This window comes from Corella eumyota, chromosome 4, assembly GCF_963082875.1.
Source record: "Corella eumyota chromosome 4, kaCorEumy4.1, whole genome shotgun sequence".
Lineage (NCBI taxonomy): Eukaryota > Metazoa > Chordata > Ascidiacea > Phlebobranchia > Corellidae > Corella > Corella eumyota.
This window is the reverse complement of record NC_137493.1, coordinates 11,409,614-11,432,669: the sequence shown is the minus strand read 5'-3', so window position 1 is coordinate 11,432,669 and position 23,056 is coordinate 11,409,614. Positions and strand designations below refer to the sequence as shown.

General features: G+C 29.8%; 5 protein-coding genes across 6 annotated transcripts; 3 read left to right on the top strand and 2 right to left on the bottom strand.

Moving 5' to 3' along the window:
* Positions 1-7,104: 7,104 nt before the first annotated feature.
* On the top strand, positions 7,105-11,574 carry LOC145749368 (uncharacterized). Of its 2 annotated transcripts, XM_082565116.1 has the most exons (9): positions 7,105-8,053; positions 8,190-8,239; positions 8,495-8,645; positions 8,755-8,796; positions 8,863-9,057; positions 9,290-9,338; positions 9,452-9,483; positions 9,674-9,765; positions 9,965-11,574. In XM_082565116.1, exons 1-9 carry the CDS (start codon positions 7,146-7,148, stop codon positions 10,012-10,014), a joined length of 1,569 nt encoding a protein of 522 aa, XP_082421242.1. In that variant the 5' UTR covers positions 7,105-7,145; the 3' UTR covers positions 10,015-11,574. The 2 variants fall into 2 exon arrangements, with proteins under 2 accessions (XP_082421242.1, XP_082421243.1); XM_082565117.1 differs by having other exon boundaries at positions 7,105-8,239.
* LOC145749369 (calcineurin B homologous protein 1-like) lies at positions 11,512-13,905 on the bottom strand. The gene is made up of 7 exons (XM_082565118.1): positions 13,738-13,905; positions 13,545-13,617; positions 13,306-13,386; positions 12,966-13,075; positions 12,707-12,768; positions 12,374-12,496; positions 11,512-11,941 (listed from the first exon to the last, which is right to left on the bottom strand). Exons 1-7 carry the CDS (start codon positions 13,802-13,804, stop codon positions 11,888-11,890), a joined length of 570 nt encoding a protein of 189 aa, XP_082421244.1. The 5' UTR covers positions 13,805-13,905; the 3' UTR covers positions 11,512-11,887.
* A 1,531-nt stretch (positions 13,906-15,436) lies between these two features.
* Positions 15,437-16,602, top strand: LOC145750437 (uncharacterized). The gene has a single exon (XM_082566474.1). It carries the CDS (start codon positions 15,460-15,462, stop codon positions 16,387-16,389), a length of 930 nt encoding a protein of 309 aa, XP_082422600.1. The 5' UTR covers positions 15,437-15,459; the 3' UTR covers positions 16,390-16,602.
* A 615-nt stretch (positions 16,603-17,217) lies between these two features.
* Positions 17,218-19,773, top strand: LOC145749458 (small ribosomal subunit protein eS7-like). The gene is made up of 6 exons (XM_082565223.1): positions 17,218-17,257; positions 17,477-17,632; positions 17,854-17,997; positions 18,405-18,469; positions 18,913-19,063; positions 19,665-19,773. The coding sequence occupies exons 2-6, from the start codon at positions 17,486-17,488 to the stop codon at positions 19,737-19,739; spliced, it is 582 nt and encodes a 193-aa protein (XP_082421349.1). The 5' UTR covers positions 17,218-17,257; positions 17,477-17,485; the 3' UTR covers positions 19,740-19,773.
* Positions 19,774-20,427: 654 nt separating this feature from the next.
* On the bottom strand, positions 20,428-22,836 carry LOC145749456 (neurensin-1-like). The gene is made up of 4 exons (XM_082565222.1): positions 22,637-22,836; positions 22,288-22,390; positions 21,982-22,146; positions 20,428-20,723 (listed from the first exon to the last, which is right to left on the bottom strand). Exons 1-4 carry the CDS (start codon positions 22,786-22,788, stop codon positions 20,517-20,519), a joined length of 627 nt encoding a protein of 208 aa, XP_082421348.1. The 5' UTR covers positions 22,789-22,836; the 3' UTR covers positions 20,428-20,516.
* Positions 22,837-23,056: the final 220 nt, after the last annotated feature.

Below are 23,056 nucleotides of genomic sequence, written 5' to 3'. Positions count from 1 at the left end.
ACCGAAACCATATGCCTGAAAAAAAAGTGTTTACCTACAGCAAGATATTTGCTATTGTAGCGGTCTCCGTCGACCCAATTGGAAGGAAGGTTTTTAATTAAGTTTAAAAACAGTTAATTATTCGTATTAGCAGTTAATTGTTTTTCTTAACTAGCTGATTAGGATTTCTTCAAATAACCACGCAGGTGAATCCACTTTATAAGTATAATTATGCTATACGGAAATTTCTTACTAACTAAAATCAAGTTCCAAATTCATTAACGACAAAGCAAAAAGTTAATAATCCAACTGCTCTGTAGAAAGGCATAAGATAACGGTTTTAAAAAAAGTAACAAGGAATAGAATCACATGTCAAAGGCAAACCACAGATTTAAAAAAAAAAACAAGATTAAAAGACATATCAAAATAGGAGTTAAAGGTTTTGATAAAATCAAGATACGATTACAGAAATGATTGCCACCAAATGTGAAATAGTTAAATTTAATTGTTTTTAATGTGAATGAAAGGTTAGTTTATGCACAATAAGCTACACTATTTTATTACCTATTGATATTTACTTCAACCCATTCTTGCAAAATGCCTTCTAATTCAAATTCCCCAATTTGTGACGTCACTTATAAAGCGTATATTACAAAAATTTAAAGTTTACACCTCTATTGACCACTTTCTAATATTTTGTTCACATTTATAAAAATATTTTGTAGTTATATGTAAAAAAAATTGAAGCGCCATGATGGGTAAGTTGTCAAAACCCCTAATTTGTGACGTCACTTATATAGCGTGTATTACGAAAATACAAAGTTTACAACTGCATTTGACCATTTATTAATATTTTGTTTACTTTTTTAAAGGTATTTTATTGTTGGGTACGTTGTTCTTCACAAAATATGTAAAATAAATTGGAGCGCCGTGATAGGTAAAATGTTAAAACCCCCAATTTGTAACCTCATGGTTATAACGTATTTTAGTTTAGTATGAACGTTTACTCCTGCCATATACAATTTTTTAATGCTTTGGGTAAATTTATTTTAATGTTTTAAAAACCTTGTTAACTTATTTTATATTAGGTTTGGTTCAATCTGTTCCGGTTGAAGGAGGTATTTTACCGCTATATTTCGTTGTGCGATTTAAAATTATGTGGAATCACCATTTTTTATAAATATCCGCCCAAGCAAAATTTTCTGCTACTCTCTGGCAGAAATATCGCGGTACCTATAAACTATACTGGATCAAATGGATTGAATGGATAAAATAAATAGAATGTTACCGAACGTATATCAAATGGTTTTCGAATAAATCGAATGGACCAAACGGATCGAATGTACCGAATGGATCACATGCATTAGGCTTATTCTGAATGGATAAGGGTCGGGGTTAGGGTTTAATTTATGCAATATTTTTGTTCCATTCTATCTATTTGATCCATTCGATAACCATTTGCTATACATTCGATCCATGCGATCCATGCGATCCATGCGATCCATGCGATCCATGCGATCCATACGATCCATTCGATCCATTCGATTATGTATAGTTTATAGGTACTTGGGTAAACTGGAGTATGTGTTTTAATTTAACCACCACCTTTCTGCCAGAGAGTTGGCAGAGAGTAGCAGAGAATTTTGTTTGGGCGGATAATTATAAAAAATAGTGATTCCAAATATTTTATAATCGTACAATACAAAAAATACCGGGGTAAAATAGCCCCTTTAAAGGGAACAAATTAAAACCAAACCTAATATAGAATAAGTTGGCAAAGTTCTTAACACTTTAAAATTAAAATAAAATTAAACAAAACATTGAAAAACTGTTAAAAACAGGAGTAAACTTTTGTACTGAACTGAAATACGTGTTATTACTGACGTCACAAATCGGGGGTTTTGACAACTTACCTATCATGTCGCTCCAATTTATTTTTGATATTTTGTGGAGGACAACGTACCCAACCACGACATATCTTCAAAAAAGTGAACAAAATATTAGAAAGTGGTCAAATGCAGGTGTAAACTTTGTATTTTCGTAATATACGCTATATAAGTGACGTCACAAATCGGGGGTTTTGACAACTTACCTATCATGTCGCTTCAATTTATTTTTGATATTTTGTAAGGAACAACGCACCCAACCACGACATATTCTCAAAAAAGTGAACAAAATATTAGAAAGTGGTCAAATACAGGTGTAAACTTTGTATTTTCGTAATATACGCTATATAAGTGACGTCACAAATCGAGGGTTTTGACAACTTACCTATCATGTCGCTCCAATTTATTTTTAAAATTTTGTGGAGGAAAACGTACCCAACCACGATATATCTTCAAAAAAGTGAACAAAATATTAGAAAGTGGTCAAATACAGGTGTAAACTTTGTATTTTCGTAATATACGCTATAGAAGTGACGTCACAAATCGGGGGTTTTGACAACTTACCCATCATGTCGCTCCAATTTATTTTTGATATTTTGTAAGGAACAACGCACCCAACTACGACATACTTTCAAAAAAGTAAACAAAATATTAGAAAGTGGTCAAATACAGGTGTAAATTTTGTATTTTCGTAATATACGCTATATAAGTGACTTCACAAATCGGGGGTTTTGACAACTTACCTATCATGTCGCTCCAATTTATTTTTGATATTTTGTGGAGGACAACGTACCCAACAACAACATTTTTTCAAAAAATTAAACAAAATATTAAAAAGTGGTCAAATACAGGTGTAAACTTTGTATTTTCGTAACATACGCTATAGAAGTGACATCACAAATCGGGGGTTTTGACAACTTACCTATCATGTCGCTTCAATTTATTTTTGATATTTTGTAAGGAACAACGCACCCAACCACGACATACTTTCAAAAAAGTGAACAAAATATTAGAAAGTGGTCAAATACAGGTGTAAACTTTGTATTTTCGTAATATACGCTATATAAGTGACGTCACAAATCGGGGGTTTTGACAACTTACCTATCATGTAGCTTCAATTTATTTTCGATATTTTGTGGAGGACAACGTACCCAACAACGACATATTTTTAAAAAAGTGAACAAAATTTTAGAAAGTGGTCAAATACAGGTGTAAACTTTGTATTTTCGTAATATATGCTATAGAAGTGACGTCACAAATCGGGGGTTTTGACAACTTACCCATCATGTCGCTCCAATTTATTTTTGATATTTTGTAAGGAACAACGCACCCAACTACGACATACTTTCAAAAAAGTAAACAAAATATTAGAAAGTGGTCAAATACAGGTGTAAACTTTGTATTTTCGTAATATACGCTATATAAGTGACGTCACAAATCGGGGGTTTTGACAACTTACCTATCATGTCGCTCCAATTTATTTTTGATATTTTGTGGAGGACAACGTACCCAACAACAACATTTTTTCAAAAAATTAAACAAAATATTAGAAAGTGGTCAAATACAGGTGTAAACTTTGTATTTTCGTAACATACGCTATAGAAGTGACATCACAAATCGGGGGTTTTGACAACTTACCTATCATGTCGCTCCAATTTATTTTTTATATTTTGTAAGGAACAACGCACCCAACCACGACATACTTTCAAAAAAGTGAACAAAATATTAGAAAGTGGTCAAATACAGGTGTAAACTTTGTATTTTCGTAATTACGCTATATAAGTGACGTCACAAATCGGGGGTTTTGACAACTTACCTTTCATGTTGCTTCAATTTATTTTTGATATTTTGTGGAGGAAAACGTACCCAACAACGACATATCTTCAAAAAAGTGAACAAATTTTAGAAAGTGGTCAAATACAGGTGTAAACTTTGTATTTTCGTAATATACGCTATATAAGTGACGTCACAAATCGGGGGTTTTGACAACTTACCTATCATGTCGCTCCAATTTATTTTTGATATTTTGTAAGGAACAACGCACCCAACCACGACATATTTTCAAAAAAGTGAACAAAATATTAGAAAGTGGTCAAATACAGGTGTAAACTTTGTATTTTCGTAATATACGCTATAGAAGTGACGTCACAAATCGGGGGTTTTGACAACTTACATATCATGTCGCTTCAATTTATTTTTGATATTTTGTGGAGGACAACGTACCCAACAACGATATATCTTTAAAAAAGTGAACAAAATATTAGAAAGTGGTCAAATGCAGGTGTAAACTTTGTATTTTTGTAATATACGCTATATAAGTGACGTCACAAATCGGGGGTTTTGACAACTTACCTATCATGTCGCTCCACATTTATTTTTGATATTTTGTAATGAACAACGCACCCAACCACGACATACCTTCAAAAAAGTGAACAAAATATTAGAAAGTGGTCAAAATCAGGTGTTAACTTTGTATTTTCGTAATATACGCTATATAAGTGACGTCACAAATCGGGAGTTTTGACAACCTACCTATCATGTCGCTTCAATTTATTTTTGATATTTTGTAAAGAACAACGCACTTAATTACGACATATCTTCAAAAAAGTAAACAAAATATTAGAAAGTGGTCACATACAGGTGTAAACTTTGTATTTTCGTAATATACGCTATATAAGTGACGTCACAAATCGGGGGTTTTGACAACTTACCTAGCATGTCGCTCCAATTTATTTTTGATATTTTGTGGAGGACAACGTACCCAACAACGACAGATCTTCAAAAAAGTGAACAAAATATTAGAAAGTGGTCAAATACAGGTATAAACTTTGTGTTTTCGTAATATACGCTATATATGTGACGTCACAAATCGGGTGTTTTAACAACTTACCTATCATGTCGCTCCAATTTATTTTTTATATTTTTGAGGACAACGTACCCAACAACGGCATTCCAAAATATATTGACATAAAATGTTCACTCCACAATTTTGAAAAAAATTTGCAATTTTGTAAAGTGTCATCCTAATTAAATATCATTTTTCCAAATTTTAAAGGGTGTTTTAATAATTTAATTCTATTTAAAATGGCTAAGTAAGAAAAATTATCCACATGCACTAAAGAAGTTAAATAGGCATCGACGACGTATTTTGAAAACCAACAGATGTTGTAATTAATGTAATATTGCATTATTTTATTATGCATATCATTGGAGTGATAATAAATTATTGTTGCCAAGTCAAGCCAATGTATATTTTGATTATCAACATTTTTAAAAGCGATATCACAAAAATTGGTAACTTTAAAAAATTATCGTATAGACCAATTAGATTCGTAATATTTTAAATGTCAGCATTTATCATCTCAATTGTTTTAATTTTTAATTGGTTTATGGAGTGTTTTTGTAATAAATTTTGTTAATCTACCGATGGTAAAGGCCGTGAATTTGATGACGTAATTTCAAATTTTAGCCTTTTCGCTGATTCGTGTAAAATCCCTTGTTTCTGCGTTTTTGCTTTTTAAATGAAGAAACCACCAACAGCGTCATTTTAAATGGGGACTTCTTTTTTGCTTTAAAGGTTGTGTTTTTGCTTATGTTTTATTTTCCTTAATAAGTTTCCTACCCATTTTTAAATTAATGAATTCGCTTGAAAACTGTTTTCGGTTTCAATAATTTCTTTATGATATTGCTTTACGAAATGGTCCAAACCAGAACTACGTTTACAATAAAGATTTGTTTATTTAAGTTCCCTAAAATCTTGTTCTATTAAACTTAGAGTAAGGTTGTTGGTTAAAACCGATTGTAAAGAACAGTCTAGCATACTTTTAACAAGTGTGATTATCAAAATTGGAGCGACATAATAGGTAAGTTGTCAAAACCCCCGATTTGTGACGTCACTTCTATAGCGTATATTATGAAAATACAAAGTTTACACCTGTATTTGACCACTTTCTAATATTTTGTTCAGTTTTTGAAAATATGTCGTGGTTGGGTGCGTTGTTCCTTACAAAATATCAAAAATAAATTGGAGCGACATGATAGGTAAGTTGCCAAAACCCCCGATTTGTGACGTCACTTATATAGCGTATATTACGAAAATACAAAGTTAACACCTGTATTTGACCACTTTCTAATATTTTGTTCACTTTTTTGAAGATATGTGGTAATTAAGTGCGTTGTTCTTTACAAAATATCAAAAATAAATTGAAGCGACATGATAGGTAAGTTGTCAAAACCCCCGATTTGTGACGTCACTTATATAGCGTATATTACGAAAATACAAAGTTTACACCTGTATTTGACCACTTTCTAATATTTTGTTCACTTTTTTGAAGGTATGTCGTAGTTGGGTGCGTTGTTCCTTACAAAATATCAAAAATAAATTGGAGCGACATGATAGGTAAGTTGTCAAAACCCCCGATTTGTGACGTCACTTCTATAGCGTATATTACAAAAATACAAAGTTTACACCTGTATTTGACCACTTTCTAATATTTTGTTCATTTTTTTAAATGTATGTCGTGGTTGGGTGCGTTGTTCCTTACAAAATATCAAAAATAAATTGGAGCGACATGATAGGTAAGTTGTCAAAACCCCCGATTTGTGACGTCACTTATATAGCGTATATTACGAAAACACAAAATTTACACCTGTATTTGACCACTTTCTAATATTTTGTTCACTTTTTTGAAGATATGTCGTGGTTGGGTGCGTTGTTCCTTACAAAATATTAAAAATAAATTGGAGCGACATGATAGGTAAGTTGTCAAAACCCCCGATTTGTGACGTCACTTATATAGCGTATATTACGAAAACACAAAGTTTACACCTGCATTTGACCACTTTCTAATATTTTGTTCACTTTTTTGAAGGTATGTCTTGGTTGGGTACGTTGTCCTCCACAAAATATCAAAAATAAATTGGAGCGACATGATAGGTAAGTTGTCAAAACCCCCGATTTGTGACGTCAGTAATAACACGTATTTCAGTTCAGTACAAAAGTTTACCCCTGCTTTTAACAGTTTTTCAATGTTTTGTTTAATTTTATTTTAATTTTAAAGTGTTAATAACCTTGCTAACTTGTTCTATATTAGGTTTGGTTTTAATTTTTTTTCCTTTGAAGGGGCTATTTTACCCCGTTATTTTTTGTATTGTACGATTATAAAATATTTGGAATCACTGTTTTTTTATAATTATCCGCCCAAGCAAAATTCTCTGCTACTCTCTGTCAGCTCTCTGGCAGAAAGGTGGTGGTTTAATTTAGCTAGCAAAGAGAAGAAAATGTTTTGCATCTACTTTGTTTTAGCTTTTTCTGAAATGGCTGTAGACTTTATAAAAACTTGTTTTGATTTGATTGGTTTCTTAACTGCCTCCGTTTTAGGATTGTTTTTTCCAAACTTTCTATTAATTTTGTTTACAATGGGATTTGCTTTTTTGGTAAATTTGTTTCATTTACTTGTTTTTCTTGTTGGATTCTTAATTTTTGGAATTTTGTTTAGTGATCTTCTATCAACCATATTGGTTCTTATCAATAAGGTGTTCTACTTTCAAACCTGTCAAACTTCATTTGGCTTTCAAAAATTTGCTGCGGAAAAAAATAAACAAATAGCACTGTCTGAGTTATTGTTAATTCTTTGGGTAGCAATTATGTGTTTTTCATTTAATGCTGTATTTTTCTTTTTTGGAATAATGATATATTTTCTTTTGCTACATGAAATGAGCTCAAATGAAGATGCATCTATTGATCAAAATAAAATAACAACTCAAGAATACCATAAAAAAACAAAGCAAAATATATGGCATTTTGATTTTTGTATATGTATTTTGGTAACAATCCTACTTCCTATATCTACTGCCCTATTTAATGTTTTTGGAATTTTTTTGGCGTCCATTCTGTTTTGTGTTTTGGGCACAGAAAAAAAATTTTTTTTTTACCAAACCGCTATTGCATTCCAAAAATCCTATCAAAAAACAAGTCAAATAACTGGGCTTTCGAAGTCTTACCTGTTTTTCTGGTTATTCTCGGCTTTGCCATGTAGCTTTACTGCTCCTGTTATTTCTTCTAAAATGTGTTGGTTTTCTGATGAATTTCTAAGTTCTATGGACGCCATCTATTTAGTAGCTAAGAATGGAATTTCTTATTGGTGCTGTATTTGTCCAGCTGGATTCAATATTGTAAAAAATTGTTTGTACGTCATTATTTTAATAACCATGTATATTTGTTTGTTTATTTTATTGTAAAAAATTTACATTTAAAATTAAAAAAACTGTTATCTTGGTAGATTAGTTAAAGTATTAAGTTTAATAACAACTTTTTGTTTTAAGGCCAGGCAACATGACTAGTACTGAATGTGGCGTAACGAAAAGCTTTACTGGTAAAGTCAATGGCACTGGGTCGTACTATTGCTTAATCTGCATGTGTTAAAAATTTAAAAGTGTTTATTACCATAGAATGTTATTGCGAAAATTAGTTTGTTTTGTACAAATTCTCAACTAGCCCTTCCTACTTATACAATAAATAACAATATGGTTTATTAAAAATTATTAGTGAAGGTTTCTGCATGTTTTCTTAGGTTTAATATATTTATGTGGCTGATCAATATTTGATATTTTTTCCATTTATTTTGTAGCTGTTGTGAATGCTACTGCTAGTGCCAATTCAAAATTTCAAACTGATGCATCTTCTGTTCATGGAAGTGGTCTTTTATGGATAAAAATTGTTTTTGGTGTTGTTGCTTTTGCAATCATTTTTATACTAGCTCATCTCTTGTGTGAAAAGAGGTATTAGTGGTTGCAGTGATTCTGTGTTTAGGCTGTGAAGTTTGGCTTGCACATTAAACTTAGTTTTCATTTTTAGTTTTACAATATGTTTTGCATTTTTTTTATCTAGACAAGCAAGGTCAATTAGAAGTGAAGCTGTAAGCTTATCAAGGTAAGTTTAAATTTTAAAATATTTATCTTATCTTTTAAATAAATTTTTGAATACCCAATTTGACAGTGATTCTCTCCTGAGTGCACAAAATGAAGAGTCACTTATAAAAAGTAATCAGAAATTGGTTAAAGGTGATAGTTATACTACTGAGGTTTTTGAGAATATAAAGAATGATGAAATCACTGAACCAATGGTTAATATTTCTGGTGAAGGTGTTGATCCTGCAGAAAATAAAGCGGATCCCTACAGTCATGAAAGGAAGTAAGTGCATTTTCGGGTGCTAACTGCCAAGCGCTGTTAAGTGCCTTTTTTTAATACTATTATCCTTGACATGGAACGGCTTACTTCACAGCCTGAACAAAGTGTAACAAGACAGATCAGAAAAAGGGTTTTTCTGATGTAGTCTTGAATTGCTTTTAGATATTTTAGAACATTTTTTCAGATAATTTATCTGCTGACTGCCTTTTTTTAAATCAAATTTTATTATTTTAAGTGCGCCTCATGGATTTGTTCAATACCCTTCAAGTGACAATTTGCTTTCGGTAAGATTACTTATTTATAGAAATTAATAATATTGTTACTTATATTAAATAAGCAATGCTATGAAATTAAAAATAGTGACCTACTTTTTGAAATTTTGTTAACAATTTTTTAGGCTGCAAGTGAAACTGTTCCTGAAACTACCTTGTAAGTTGTTGTAGTAACTTTTATGTATCGTAAAGCTAAACACTTATAAAACTGCTGTATTTAAAAGGTCTACATTAAATGACTAATTTAACAACAAGTTGGATAAAATTTCATGTCGTACAAGTTGGAATAAACAATAATTTGTTATGGGTTTATATATTTTAATGCCCACATTTATATTGGTTACTAGACCTCGAAACGAAAGTTTCGAAGATGAAAATAGAGATACTGGTGCCTCACATTCTCTATATCCACAACCTGGAACAAATATATATCTGCAAGGTAAAAAAAAAGTTTATATTTTTTGTTCAATCTAGGTAAATCAATTCCCATTTAGTAACCACTATCCTTTATTGATAGAATTACTTTTAATTCCAAACTATAAACTAAAACGATTTATGATCATTTTTTTATGCAGTACTGCACTGGCTAAAATTAGTAGTTAAAAATATTTTGTAAATGAATATATTTGTTTAAACAGGTTCACACCAGAAGATTACTATAATACAAAACTTTAATGGTTTGTCTTGATAATAATTGTACAACTAATGGTGTTTTTTTATCATTTTTATACTCAGAAGTCTACTGTGTCTGTATGAATCATGCTGTTTAATAATTTTGTATAGTGTTAGGTGTTTGTGTTCCATTGGTTTACTGCTATCTTGTTCTTATCAGATTTTAATTCAACATATTTTTTAAATGCATGTTTCATTGTTTTGATTAATTAGATCATTTAAATTTTGATATTTTGTGGTTTTTATTGTTTTGTAGGTCATTATTTAAATTAGTTCATTTGTAGTTTGAAAAAAAAAATTAGTTCATTTGTAGTTTGGAAAATCTTAGGATCGTAAAGTACTGAATATAGTCAGCTAGGAGAAAATAAGGTTGAACTTGCCAAAGTATAGTGTTTTTTTAAAACCGTAAAGTACTAGTGGTCCAATAATTTTTCTCTTTTTTAACAAAGTTAAATATTCAATTTGTGTGAATTTACTGCAATAGTTGTTTCTTTATTATGTTTATATTTCGAGTTCAAATGTAATTTTTGTGTAAAATTTTGATCCAAGTCTAACTTCGTATTTGTTTTCAAGTATTTTTTGTAAATAAGAAAAAAATGCATGTTTTTTACCTCTGAACCATTATCTTGCCAAAAATTTTATATTTGTACAACTGGACTTTGATCCAGATTTATTATATTTTTTGACAATAACATTTAGGGATCATGTCAAGTTTGTGGTTTCCAAAGTTTTAAAAATAAACCTGTAAAAAAACTGTAAAAAAGTACCAAGTGATTTGGTAATAACCATTAAATTATGATAACTGTTAATATAACAAAATGTATAAATTATTGCCATTATAAATTAATAATAATTTTTTAATTACATATGTAGAGCAGGGAACGAAATAACGGGTCGCTATTCGCTAAAAGCGAATCGTTTTTAAAAATTAGCGAATCGTTTTTTACAAATATATTAGAAATAGCGAATCAACCAAAAAAGGTTCAGGCAGTGACAAAACTCTCGTGTATATTTTTACGATCTATTTTACACCGGTTTCACACTAATTTAATTACATCATCATAATCCTGCGTAAATTTAGGTTACTATAGGGCATTTAATAACAATAACTTTCCATGTTTTGGCAATGCGTAAATTTCGCTCCCGAGATCGTTCAGTTGTTGCGCAATTTTTGAAATGCATAACACAGCCTTAAAAGAATTAAAATATTATTAACGATTGTTTAACAATACGTTACATTTTAAAAATGCCACGCAACGCGTCAAGTGTTACAAAAAAAACGAAGATTATGACTTGAACCTAATAATTGCTCTAAAAATGCGACCTCATTTTTAGCGAATCGTTTTTTAAACATTAATTCGTACCCTGTAGAGGTTACGGAATAAGGTTTATGTAGGAAAAATACATAAACTTTTCTAAAGAATCGTAACTGTAATATAAATTAAAAATTAGAACCATAAACTTGCCATGATCCTAATTTTAATTTAAAAAAAAGAGAACACAAAAACTTATTATGTTACAACATTTATTTACAATAAACACAGTTAATATTGCATTGCATATTTCTCTATAACAGCAACCCTTAATGGTATTTGATATATTTTTAAGTTTTAAAAAATTACAATTTTTAAAGAGTTTGTTTGAGAAAAAAAAATTGTGCTTTATTTTGCTATATAAAAACTATTTAAAATAAGAGTAGTTAGTTTGAAATAAAACAGTAATTAAATTTTTGTAATAAATCAATGATACATAAACAATAAAAATACTGATAAAAGATTATAGTAAGAATAATAATAGTATTAATATAATGGCATAATAAAGCAGCTTGTAATTACAACATAACGTTTATGTTTAAAATGTCATTAAATTGTATATAACATAGGATAATCTTAATCCAAAAATCGAACACTCATTTTCATGTCCAATTCACATTTTCCCATAACCTAAAAAAAATTTAAAAACAAATATATTAATTAAGGAAAGTTTAAATATTATGTAAAAATTAAATTTTTATTTTTTTTGTGCATATTTATCTTTAAAGTAGAAAAAACTGCCATATGGTTTTAACATAGAACACTATTTGTTATACTTATATAGCCCTGAGTTATCTTTGACAGTTTGAGTTGTTAAAAACATAATGTGTTATGATTTAAATAGCTGATTAGCATTGGGCCTAGCAAAAGTCGTTTTTTTTATAGCACCTTACTTAAAAGCGCAAAGAGATTAAAGCAGTCGGAATCAAACTCATGACCTTATATAGTTAGCCAAGCAGTTTGACTACTACATTATGCCAGTTTTTAGAATTAATAAAACTGTTAACATCCTAAAAAGTTACAAAAGTTTTTTTTACTTGTAACATTTATGACATTACAAACCTGTCTAAACTCTTCAAAGCTGATTGTTCTGTCTTGGTTGGTGTCAGATTCAAGTAAAGTTCGCTCAGCAATATGACTTAATTGATCCTGATTGATATTAGCACCCACCAATAACTTCAAAATCTATTTAAAATATAAAAATTAACTGTATAGGCTATATATACAAAATTTTTCTTTAATAAAAAATTTTAAATCAATTTCACAGAAATGTCTATTTTTATTTTACTAGAAATATTTTAAAAATGACATTTTAGAAGCCTTAACTGTAAGTTTTTACAAATAAAATACCACAATAAAACAAACCACAGTAAACATTTTATCAAAAATACTGACCTGTAAAAGTTCGGACTTCGAGATTTTATCATCCTTGTCATAATCATAAAGTGAGAAAACAACTAAAATAAATTTCATAAATTGAAACAGTTATAAAAACCACAATTATTATTCAATCTAACTAAATTGGATGTAAGTGTTATTCTTGTGTGCATTAAAATAAATTCAATATCATATGACATCATAAATAAAATGGAATAAAACAAAAACAGTCATCTTTTATAATATAAATATTAAAAAAATAAAAAAATAAACTTACATTTGAGTTTGTTTATTCTGCTGTTCAAAGCGCCGTCCAAAGTTTTATCATTAACTGGACGAAAGTGAGCCAATATCCTCATGAATTGGGGAAAATTTACAGTTTCCAATCTAAGAGTTGAACAATAACTTAATTTATTTTGAAATAGACCAAAAACACGCTAAGTAATAATTTTTAAAAACTTAAAAAAAAATTACATAATAAATAGGTTTTTAAAATCATTAAAAATATATATATATACCATTTTTATTTTTTTGTACATAAACCAGGGATAAATGGTATACAATTATTTAGGTATGATACAAACATACTACATTAAGTTACTACATGTTTAAATTACCCATCAACAAAAAATGAATCAACAATTCGATCAGCTAGGGGGTTTATAGCGAGTTCTGGAATTCTAAGAAAGTCGTCCCGTCTAAAAAATTAAAATAAATTAAAAGTTGCTTTAAAAACCTAAAAAAATATTTATCCTTGTTGTGGAAAAGCGTATGCTATTCCGATAACTTGTAATGTAAGTAAAAGTTCTATACTATCTCTTTTAAAAGCAATTTTTTTATTTAATAATAAACTTACGTTAAAAATCCATTTTGTTCCTTATCCAGACTGGTGAAGCGGCAGAACAGCCTTATTATTTGGTTTGACAAAACTAAAATAAAAGCAATACATATTAATAAACAAACTTAAATTATTAGCTACACAAATAATACAAAATTAAGTATATTACAAACAAAAATTTTATTTAACAATACGCCAAAAAAAAACTTACAGCCAGTTTCTTTTTGTATTGCCTCAATCTCTTCTTCCTGTAAATGCAAAGATGCCTTTGATCCCATTTTTATATTATACTGACTTAATCTTGAAACGTGTAAGCGAGAAAGACCTTTTCACATAGAAAACAAGTTCATGACTTAACAAAAACAAAAATAGCGTCAAAAGCCCCTTTGTCTGTTTGTTTGGTTAAAAATGTGGGATTGAAAATGAAGAATAAAAATGATAGGAACAAAATTTAAAGAATAAAGTTGTTTAAAGCAATTTTTACAAGTTTAATATTGTAAAATTTAAAAAAAAAATAATTTGAATCATTTTTTTTTTTTTGGATTATTCACCGGTAAGATATTTGCACTTTAATTTGTGTTACTGACTTATTCCTCGATTTCTTTATTTTTCTTATTCCTCGGTTTCTCTATTTTCCTTATTTCTTGGTTTTCCCATTACCTTATACTTCGATTTATCTATCTTTATTATTCCTCGATTTCTTTATTTTTCTTATTCCTCGGTTTCCCCATTTTTCTTATTCCTCAGTTTCTCCATTACCTTATTCCTCGGTTTCTCTTTTTTTCTCATTCCTCGGTTTCTCTTTTTTCTTATTCCTCGGTTTTCCCTTTACTTTATACCTCGGTTTCTCTTTTTTCTTATTCCTCGGTTTTCCCATTACCTTATACCTCGATTTCTCTATTTTCATTATTCCTCGATTTCTTTATTTTCCTTAACTTGGTTTCTTTAGTTTTCCTATTCTTCGATTTCCTTATTCCTTGCCTTGTTTTCTTATTTACTTGTTTTCGTTGTTTTTGTTTTGTTTTTCTTCTGCTTTTTTATTCTTATATTTAATTTTTAAAACATAAAAAAAAATTATTTCCGCGATTTCCGCGAAAAAAATTTCCCTCTTTTCCCCACTTTCCCCATTCCTTCTTTTAGTATTGCCATAATTCCTCGATTCCTCATTTTCCTCGATTTCCTCGTTTTAGTGTCAATTCCTCGTTTTCCTCGTTTTCCTCATTCCTTCTTTTAGTGTTACCCCTTTTACACCACGTTACGATAATTCATGACGTTTCTAACTTTTCTCTAACTTTAACCGCTTAGCAAATTTTGAAAGGGTGATTAAGATTATTTCTAACCTCTATTTTGATCGTTTAAATGTTACATTATTTTGAGATCGTTTATTGTTGCATGAAGTTTCGTAAGCTAAGCAGTCCGTTATAACTTGACGTCAATGAAGAATGCTTTAGTCTATTTGTAAGCTTACTTAGTCAGATAAGGATGTTATCTCTTTTTGAAACAGTATTGTTGTGAAATAAAATCTTTATGTAATCATTAATAGTTTTGGCATGTTTTAAAACTCTGGGTTTGGTGACCATGCCATAATGTACTATAAAATCTTCGTGTCAACATCAGAACTTTTGGTTTTAAATCATTAAATTAATTTTGTCATTTTTTCCCGTCGCAAAGTTGTAATATTAATTGTATATCGTATTTATTATTTACTTTTATCAATGCGCGAAAAAAAAAAAAAAATCATTAAATTGATTTTGTCATTTTTTCTCGTCGCATTGTTGTAATATTAATTGTATATCGTATTTATTATTTACTTTTATCAATGTTCAAAAAACCAAAATAAATAAAAAAAAGAAATAAATAACCAATTATATTCTAACAATATTTAAAAACTTTATTCATTTTAGATTAACTTAATAAAAATTAAAAAAAGAATATGTCATTACAAAAGCTGGGTTTACAGAAGCCACAAAACTTCGAGACTACTGTAGAAAGTGTCAAACATTTTATTAAATCCACCAACAATGGTAATAGCAAGTTTGCTTTTGTAACTTCTGGAGGTACAACAGTCCCACTTGAAATTAACACTGTGAGATACATCGACAACTTCAGCACCGGATTTAGAGGAGCTGCGTCTGCCGAGTATTTCCTCAAAAATGGATACCAAGTTATATTTCTGCATCGAAAGGGAAGCCTGTTTCCGTTTCTTAGAAAACTAAGCACTGGGGATTTTGAAAAAACTTTAATGAATTTATTTTTAGTTGTTGACAACGGGGCATGTTTAAATCCTAATGCAATAACTTATCATAAGGCTATTAATGCAGTAAAAGATTATAAAATGCTGGCAACTGAAAAAAATTTCCATTCTATTTCTTATGTTACAGTTGATGAATATATTTACTACCTTCAAGCTGTGTGTTTAGCCTTACAAATTGTCAATTCAAGGGCGATAATATATTTAGCTGCTGCTGTTTCGGATTTTTACATACCCAGAAATGAAATGGCTGAGCACAAAATACAATCAACTAAAACATTAAAACTTGAACTGAAAGCAGTGCCAAAAATTCTTACTTTAATGATGCAAAATTGGATAAAAGATGCATTTGTGGTTACATTTAAACTTGAAACTGATGAGAAACTCTTAATTTTGAAGGCAAAGGGGGCATTGGAAAAGTATAGGCACAATGTTGTTATAGCAAATATGCTTAAAACAAAATCGAGCCATGTAATATTGGTCACAAACACATTGCAACATTCGATCGATTTAAATCAAGATGAAGTTAGAGACAATTTTGAAATAGAAAAAACTATTGTTGCCCAACTTAAAGCTATGCATTGTCAACATATTCTGCATTTAGATAAATAGAATTAGTTGTTTTGTGAATTGTGTTGGTATTGTGATTTTACTATGACAATGTTTAATTTTTTTTCTACATACTTTTTACTCAAATTATTTATTTACAGTACTGACATATTTTTATTTATGTTACTAGATAAAAAATATATTTAAATATTTATAAAAAAAAAATTATTTTATAGTGCTAAAATTTATAATTTAACTTGTATAAGTATTTATCGTTATTTAAATGTTACCTCTGACTTCTTATACACAAGTTTTTTGGAATTAAAATTTCCTTATACACAATTCAGTTTAATGCACTTTATTACTCCATCTACACACTTCAATGTATTTATTTTTCCTAGTTTAAATTCGTTTATGTTCGTTTTAAATTCTTTAAAGTTATATTAATAAAATTATGTTAAGACTCACATGCTTATCTTAAATCAGAAATTCAATTATTAATTGACTGTGAAAATGCATTATTTTATATATTCCTTTATCGGATGTACACTTACAGTAGATGGTAAGAAAAGCCTTTGTTAATTTAGTAAACCGCAACAGTGGACAGGAGAGAAATAGCACTTATTTAATTTACAATTATTAGGTAAAATTTAGTCAGTCAGTCTTTTCAGTTAAGTAGTTTCCTAGATTAACTTATGATCTCAATAATACAGTATGGAAGCGACTAAATTCGTCAACAACAAAAAATAATTTTGAGATTTTTTTGAATTTATAAATTTAACAACTGTTTTTATAAAAATAACCCTAGTATTAAAAAGGTTAATATAAAATATTGTTTTTAAAAATGTTTCCACACTTTATTGACCGCTTGAATTACTTTTGCCATGATCACGTGACCAAACCCTCTTTTACATGGCCGCTAGTTAGAAAGGTAGGCATAGTTATATCTCTGGTTTTATCCCAATAAATCGTAGAATATACTTAAACCATAATAAATAAAACAATAAAAACTGCTGTAAGCCCGATAATTTTTTATATTATTTGCAAAAAAATAAAAATTGTGTTCAATATTAAGAATAAATCAAAATTACAAAACAGCTAAAAAATCATGTTTCTTCGTAATATTTTTTAACGCTTTTTTTATTTTTAGTCTGCAAAGATGTTTAGTGCAGGGGCTAAAATCATTAAGGCCAACAATGAACGGCCAGATGAGTTTGAATCAACAATTTCACAAGCTATTTTGGAGTTAGAGAACAACAGTGATTTAAAAACACATTTGCGAGAGCTTTATATCACTGCAGCTAAGGTAAATAGACTAAGGGAATGTTTTATTAAGAAATTTATTGCCAGTTTTTACATTAATCATTTTCGCTTTAGTTATGAGAATCCAAACTTGATATATATAATTGTTTATAAATCTTTAATCAAAATGGCATGTTTTTAAGTAGTTTATGCAAAATATACGTGTGCAGACTTAAATTTTTTAATTTCTTAGATTTGTAAAAAATAACATTATTTTCATTTTAGGAAGTTGATATTGGAGGTGGAAAGAAGGCGATCATTGTTTTTGTTCCCGTTCCCCAACTCAAACAATTTCAAAAGATTCAAGTTAGACTTGTCAGAGAGTTGGAAAAGAAATTTAGTGGCAAACATATTATTGTTGTGGCACAGGTAATTTTTAAATAAAGTGTTTATGTTTAGTTTCTCAAATGCTGTTTGTGATATAACATGTCTTAAATTTAACAGCATGAAACTAATTAACTAAAATATGATAAAAGAAATCTAAGTTTTGTAAAAAAGTATAAAATTACTAAATGTATATAGTTGTATATATATATATTTCAATAAATGTATATACATATATCCTGTATATATACATGTTAATCTTTAATATAATTTATTTAAATGGTTGGTTCTTTCACAGTGTTATATATTACTATTTTAATAAAAATGTATAATTAAAAAAATTGGGTTTAATGAATTAAGTTGTGTTCATTAGGTGGTTGTAATGATTTTGGTAGGCCTATTACCTTTTTTTGTGTGAAAAGCAAAACATAAACATTACAATTTTTTTGCAGAGAAGAATTCTCCCCAAACCCACCAGAAAAACAAGAATCAAGAATCGACAGAAGAGACCAAACAGGTAAGTTTTAAGATATACCCTATTTTAGACAATAAAGTTAGTAGCTGTAGCAGTATTTCACCCCCTAACTTATCAGTCATTATATTTTCTATAACTCGAAACTTTTTACACCGGCAGCATGGTGTAGTGGTTAAATACATGACTTTAAAACATAAAGGGTGTTTGGTTTGATCTTCACTGCTTTTCTGTTGTAGTACCCCTGAGCAAGGTGCTATAAACCGAGTCCTATACTAATTGGCAAGTTAACCATTTACCAGTATGATCAATAATATCCCAAACTGACAATAAAAACCTTATAATGGGCTGGGGTAAAAAATGTATTGATTGGGCTTTGAATTTGACTTTTCCACATTAAGGATAAATATTTACAATATTTTATTTTACACTATTCTGCCCCCAAAAAAATTGCGATTTAAGAAAAAAAATATATATGTAATCTTTAGTCGTACATTGACTGCCGTCCAAGATAGTATTTTGGAGGATTTGGTTTTCCCCGCTGAGATTGTCGGCAAACGAACCAGAGTTAAACTTGATTGTTCTCGAATTATTAAGATTCATCTCGACAAGGCCCAACAGAATAATGTTGAACATAAGGTAAGCAATGGTTTTTCATGTATGTAGTACAATACAGCGTTCGCATTTATAGTATATAGTAATATGTAGTATTTGCTAATTTGTAGAGTAAAGTTTTTGTTTAACTTGACTGGCTAAATCCCAAAGTGGTTTTTATAACTTCAGTATTTTGGTGATTTAAGTATATATGTATTTTCTGCTTTATGTTACTAAGAGATTTTATTGTGGATTACTGTTATATCATAAAAAATGACTCTACCAACATTAAGACATTTTCTATTAACCCTTTTTCCCTCTTACTCGAATCTTAGTTTAAAAATGGTCTCAAAAATTCTGAAACCTAAGAATGTTGACCTCAATTTATTTTAAAACATGTTTACGAATTTTTCGTTTTGGTGAAATGTTGATTTAGTGAAAATTTCATTTTGCTGAAATGTCGATTTATATAAAATATGCACAAAATATTACCAGAAAAGATTAAAAAATTTTCATAATGCCTAATTTGTAATTATCTGTTACAGAGGATTAAGTGGTGTATATATACTATAAATATGCAGAAAATCAGGTTTTATTCATGGACAATCCTTTACTTCAATTTTAACTTAATTTTTTGTTTTTACAGACGGACACATTCACTGCAGTTTACAAGAAACTCACTGGTAAAGATGTTCATTTTGAATTTCCAGTAGGCATGTGATTTCATTGTTCGTAATAAAACAAAATATGCCATATTTGAATTGTGTGTCAGTTTAGTTAGCTAGGAATAGGTAATTTAAAAAGAAATAAAATTGTTTGTTTAGTATCTTATATAGTTTAACTACAAAATTTTGATAGTAAAGTTAATCTTGATTTTTATTGAATTTCTTAACGTTAGTTAATTCGGATATAGAAAGACCACATTTACAGTCTAACTCGACCCATTCTTAAGTTGACTGTGTGATAGCTTTGTATATTATTAACCGGCAGCGTGGTGTAGTGATAATAACTTTTGCTACACCACACATGAGGTCGTGGGTTCAATCCCCACTGATCTCATGCTGTAGCGCCCTTGAGTAAGGCGCTATAAACGGTATTAACTCCTGCTGAGTCAGCAATTAATCAGTAGCATAATTACCGGGCAATTAAAGTCTCTATAATATCCCAAACTGCCACAGGCAACTCGAGAGTGGGTCGGAGTAACTTATGTTACTCTATGTTTAAGTCGCGCATTCGACTTTCCCACATCGAGGATAAAGATATATACAAAAAAAAAGAAGTATAATAGTCCTGTCAGTTGCATTTTCTATCAGCAGAAGTACTACACAATAACCCGATAATTTAAAATATCAAACTAAATAATTATTAATTTAATAAAATAAAAACACAACTGCAGTAGGGACTTGTAATAACAAAAAACCAAACACTCTTAATCATTAAATTGCCGTTACATAAAATCTCAAAAACCATTTATAAAACCCAATTCTTTTAAGAAAAGCTACTGGCTCGAAGTACTAGGTAGTGGCTGTACAGGTCGTTGATCAGAATTGGTCTCACTACTGACATCTAGCTGTGGTTGAATAGCAGTAACTTCGTACAAGGCTGGTGGTAAACCTGTTGGCGTCGAAGTTAGAGGTTGACTTGTTTCAACGTTACACGCAGTTTTTTCTATTGGGTCAGGTATAAAACTATTTTGAAGTCGACTCTAAAAAAATGATGATAAAATTAGTTGTTACTTTTTTACGTGTATATACGGCATTTTTGGTTTGATTTTTGGCATTGACGTTTAGTTAAATCTCGCTGGGCTGAAGGGCGAATGGTGGTGTGGCTCCAAATCTAAAGTAATCGGTCCGTTCCCCGCTGCAATGACCGGTTTACCACACTACGGCACCTAAACATTCCGTACAACATTTACAATATAAGGGCTTTTTCTTGTCCCCTTTTTTTCTTGTATCCCCGGGCATAGGTGTTATATTTTTATCGGGTAAGGGTAAGCGGTTAAGACCATGGGTTTGATCTTCACTACAGCCATGTTGTAGCGCCCATAAGTAAACCACTATAAACGGTACAAACTTTTACGGACCCCAGAACCAAACGGCCTAGTTACCCAACGTTTAGGACGTGAAGTCGGCTTCTTCACATTAAGAATAACGATATGCCAAAAGACATACGGGCTAATTCTGTAAACGGCGTTGGACTTTAACAAGAAAATTGAATCAAGGTATTAAAAAATGCCTACGTTCTTCTTTATACTGCAAATAAATTAAACAAATAACATTAAATTGTTTAAATATTTAAATATGTTTGTGAAAAAAATTACGAATTGGTTTTAATTTATACGTTTTAATTTTATAGAAACCAACTAACGAATACGCTTGATTTTGGTTCGATATGACACTAGATAAAAATATAAGCATTGAACCCGTGTTATTTGCGCTTAGGATATGGTTTCCTTATCAATACCAATAACTATTATAACGCTCTACGCTGTTTTCAATGGCAGTGTTTCGATTGACGTGCGTGGAGGTTGAAATTAAATGCATTTCACGAAATATACCGCGATCGATTTTCCATTATTAGATTCGACCGCAGATGGCACAGCAAACGCAATATACGACAATTTGCTTTAAATTAAAGAATAAACGCCTGTTGGATTTAATTACTGACCTGATATGCGGTAATTTTTGATTTGGTTTAAAATGAATTAATTTATGCATTGTGTTGGTAATATATTAAAAATCGAAATACTTAAAATTAATACTGTGTTTTCGTCTGTAATTGTATAAAATTCATTACAGTCATATTACCGAAAACCATATGCTCGAAAACGCCATTTTACTGACTATAAAACATTTTTTATTACCCCTTTTCAACCTAACGCTCTTCTAAAAAAAGCCATTTAGAGAATAATTATGTAAACTTGGTTGTTTTGATTATTGCTCTGTAAATATAAAAATTCTTACGTAAAACTTCTCCCGTTCGAGTTCTTCCTTTATTTGATTTAGTTTATTTAAAATAATCCATGACAAACAAACAGAAACCGAAGTTCCTCCGACGCAAAATAAAATCGCTCCCGCAAGTCGTATTTCATAGAACTTATCGCTGGATAAGTTAAGGCTCACATCGTTCTGTATTTAATAAACAGTAAAAATATAAGATTTTTTAGTGTGTATTTTACTTTAGAAAATTATGCATAACTAATATTAAGGCTTACGATACTGAATTATCCATACAAAATAATAGTCAAAACACATGTTTTTTACATTTACCTTATAATCAGGTTTTAGCAGGCTAACTATAAACAATGTAATCCCACACACGGCCACAACAAAGCTAATAATGCAGGTCACGCAGCAAATAAAGCTGTGTCGCCTAAATAATTAAAACATTTTAGATGGGAAAATGTCACGGCTCATTACTGCATTAACAACATGTACTGTTAATATAATTTGCATTCACTATTTTACTTAGATTGATTGCTATTTTTAATTAAACTTCGTTATCTTGTATGAAAAATATATCTATTTAATGCTATTGTAAACATAATTATAAAAACTTATAGAAATTGGTCTACTTTTTCTAAATAAAAGGAGAATTTTTTTGTTTTATGTTACTTACGGTTGTTTTCTTGCTTCGTTCGATTCAAAAACCTGAGGACCTGTAGGGCCACACATATCTGTACCAGCACAGTCATCATAAAAGTGATGTAGATAACTTTTAACACCATATTGAGGTGTGCTGGCTTCACTAGTACGCTGTGAAAAACTCATTATCTTTTTATTTCTTAAATATTTATGTTCATGGTTTAATAGTTACTAACTTATACCTAAATTTGCGCAAGATTAGTTAGGTAATAACCTTCTTTTATACTAATGTTAGACTTAATTAAAAAAAAAACAAGTGTTGACGTATTAATTTTATTTTGCTATCGTTTCTGATGTAAAATATCCGACTCTGCTTTAATTCTTATTTTTTAACTGCCTTATTCGTAGCTAAAAATCGATGATAGTGAGAGACAGCAATAAAGGCACTCACATA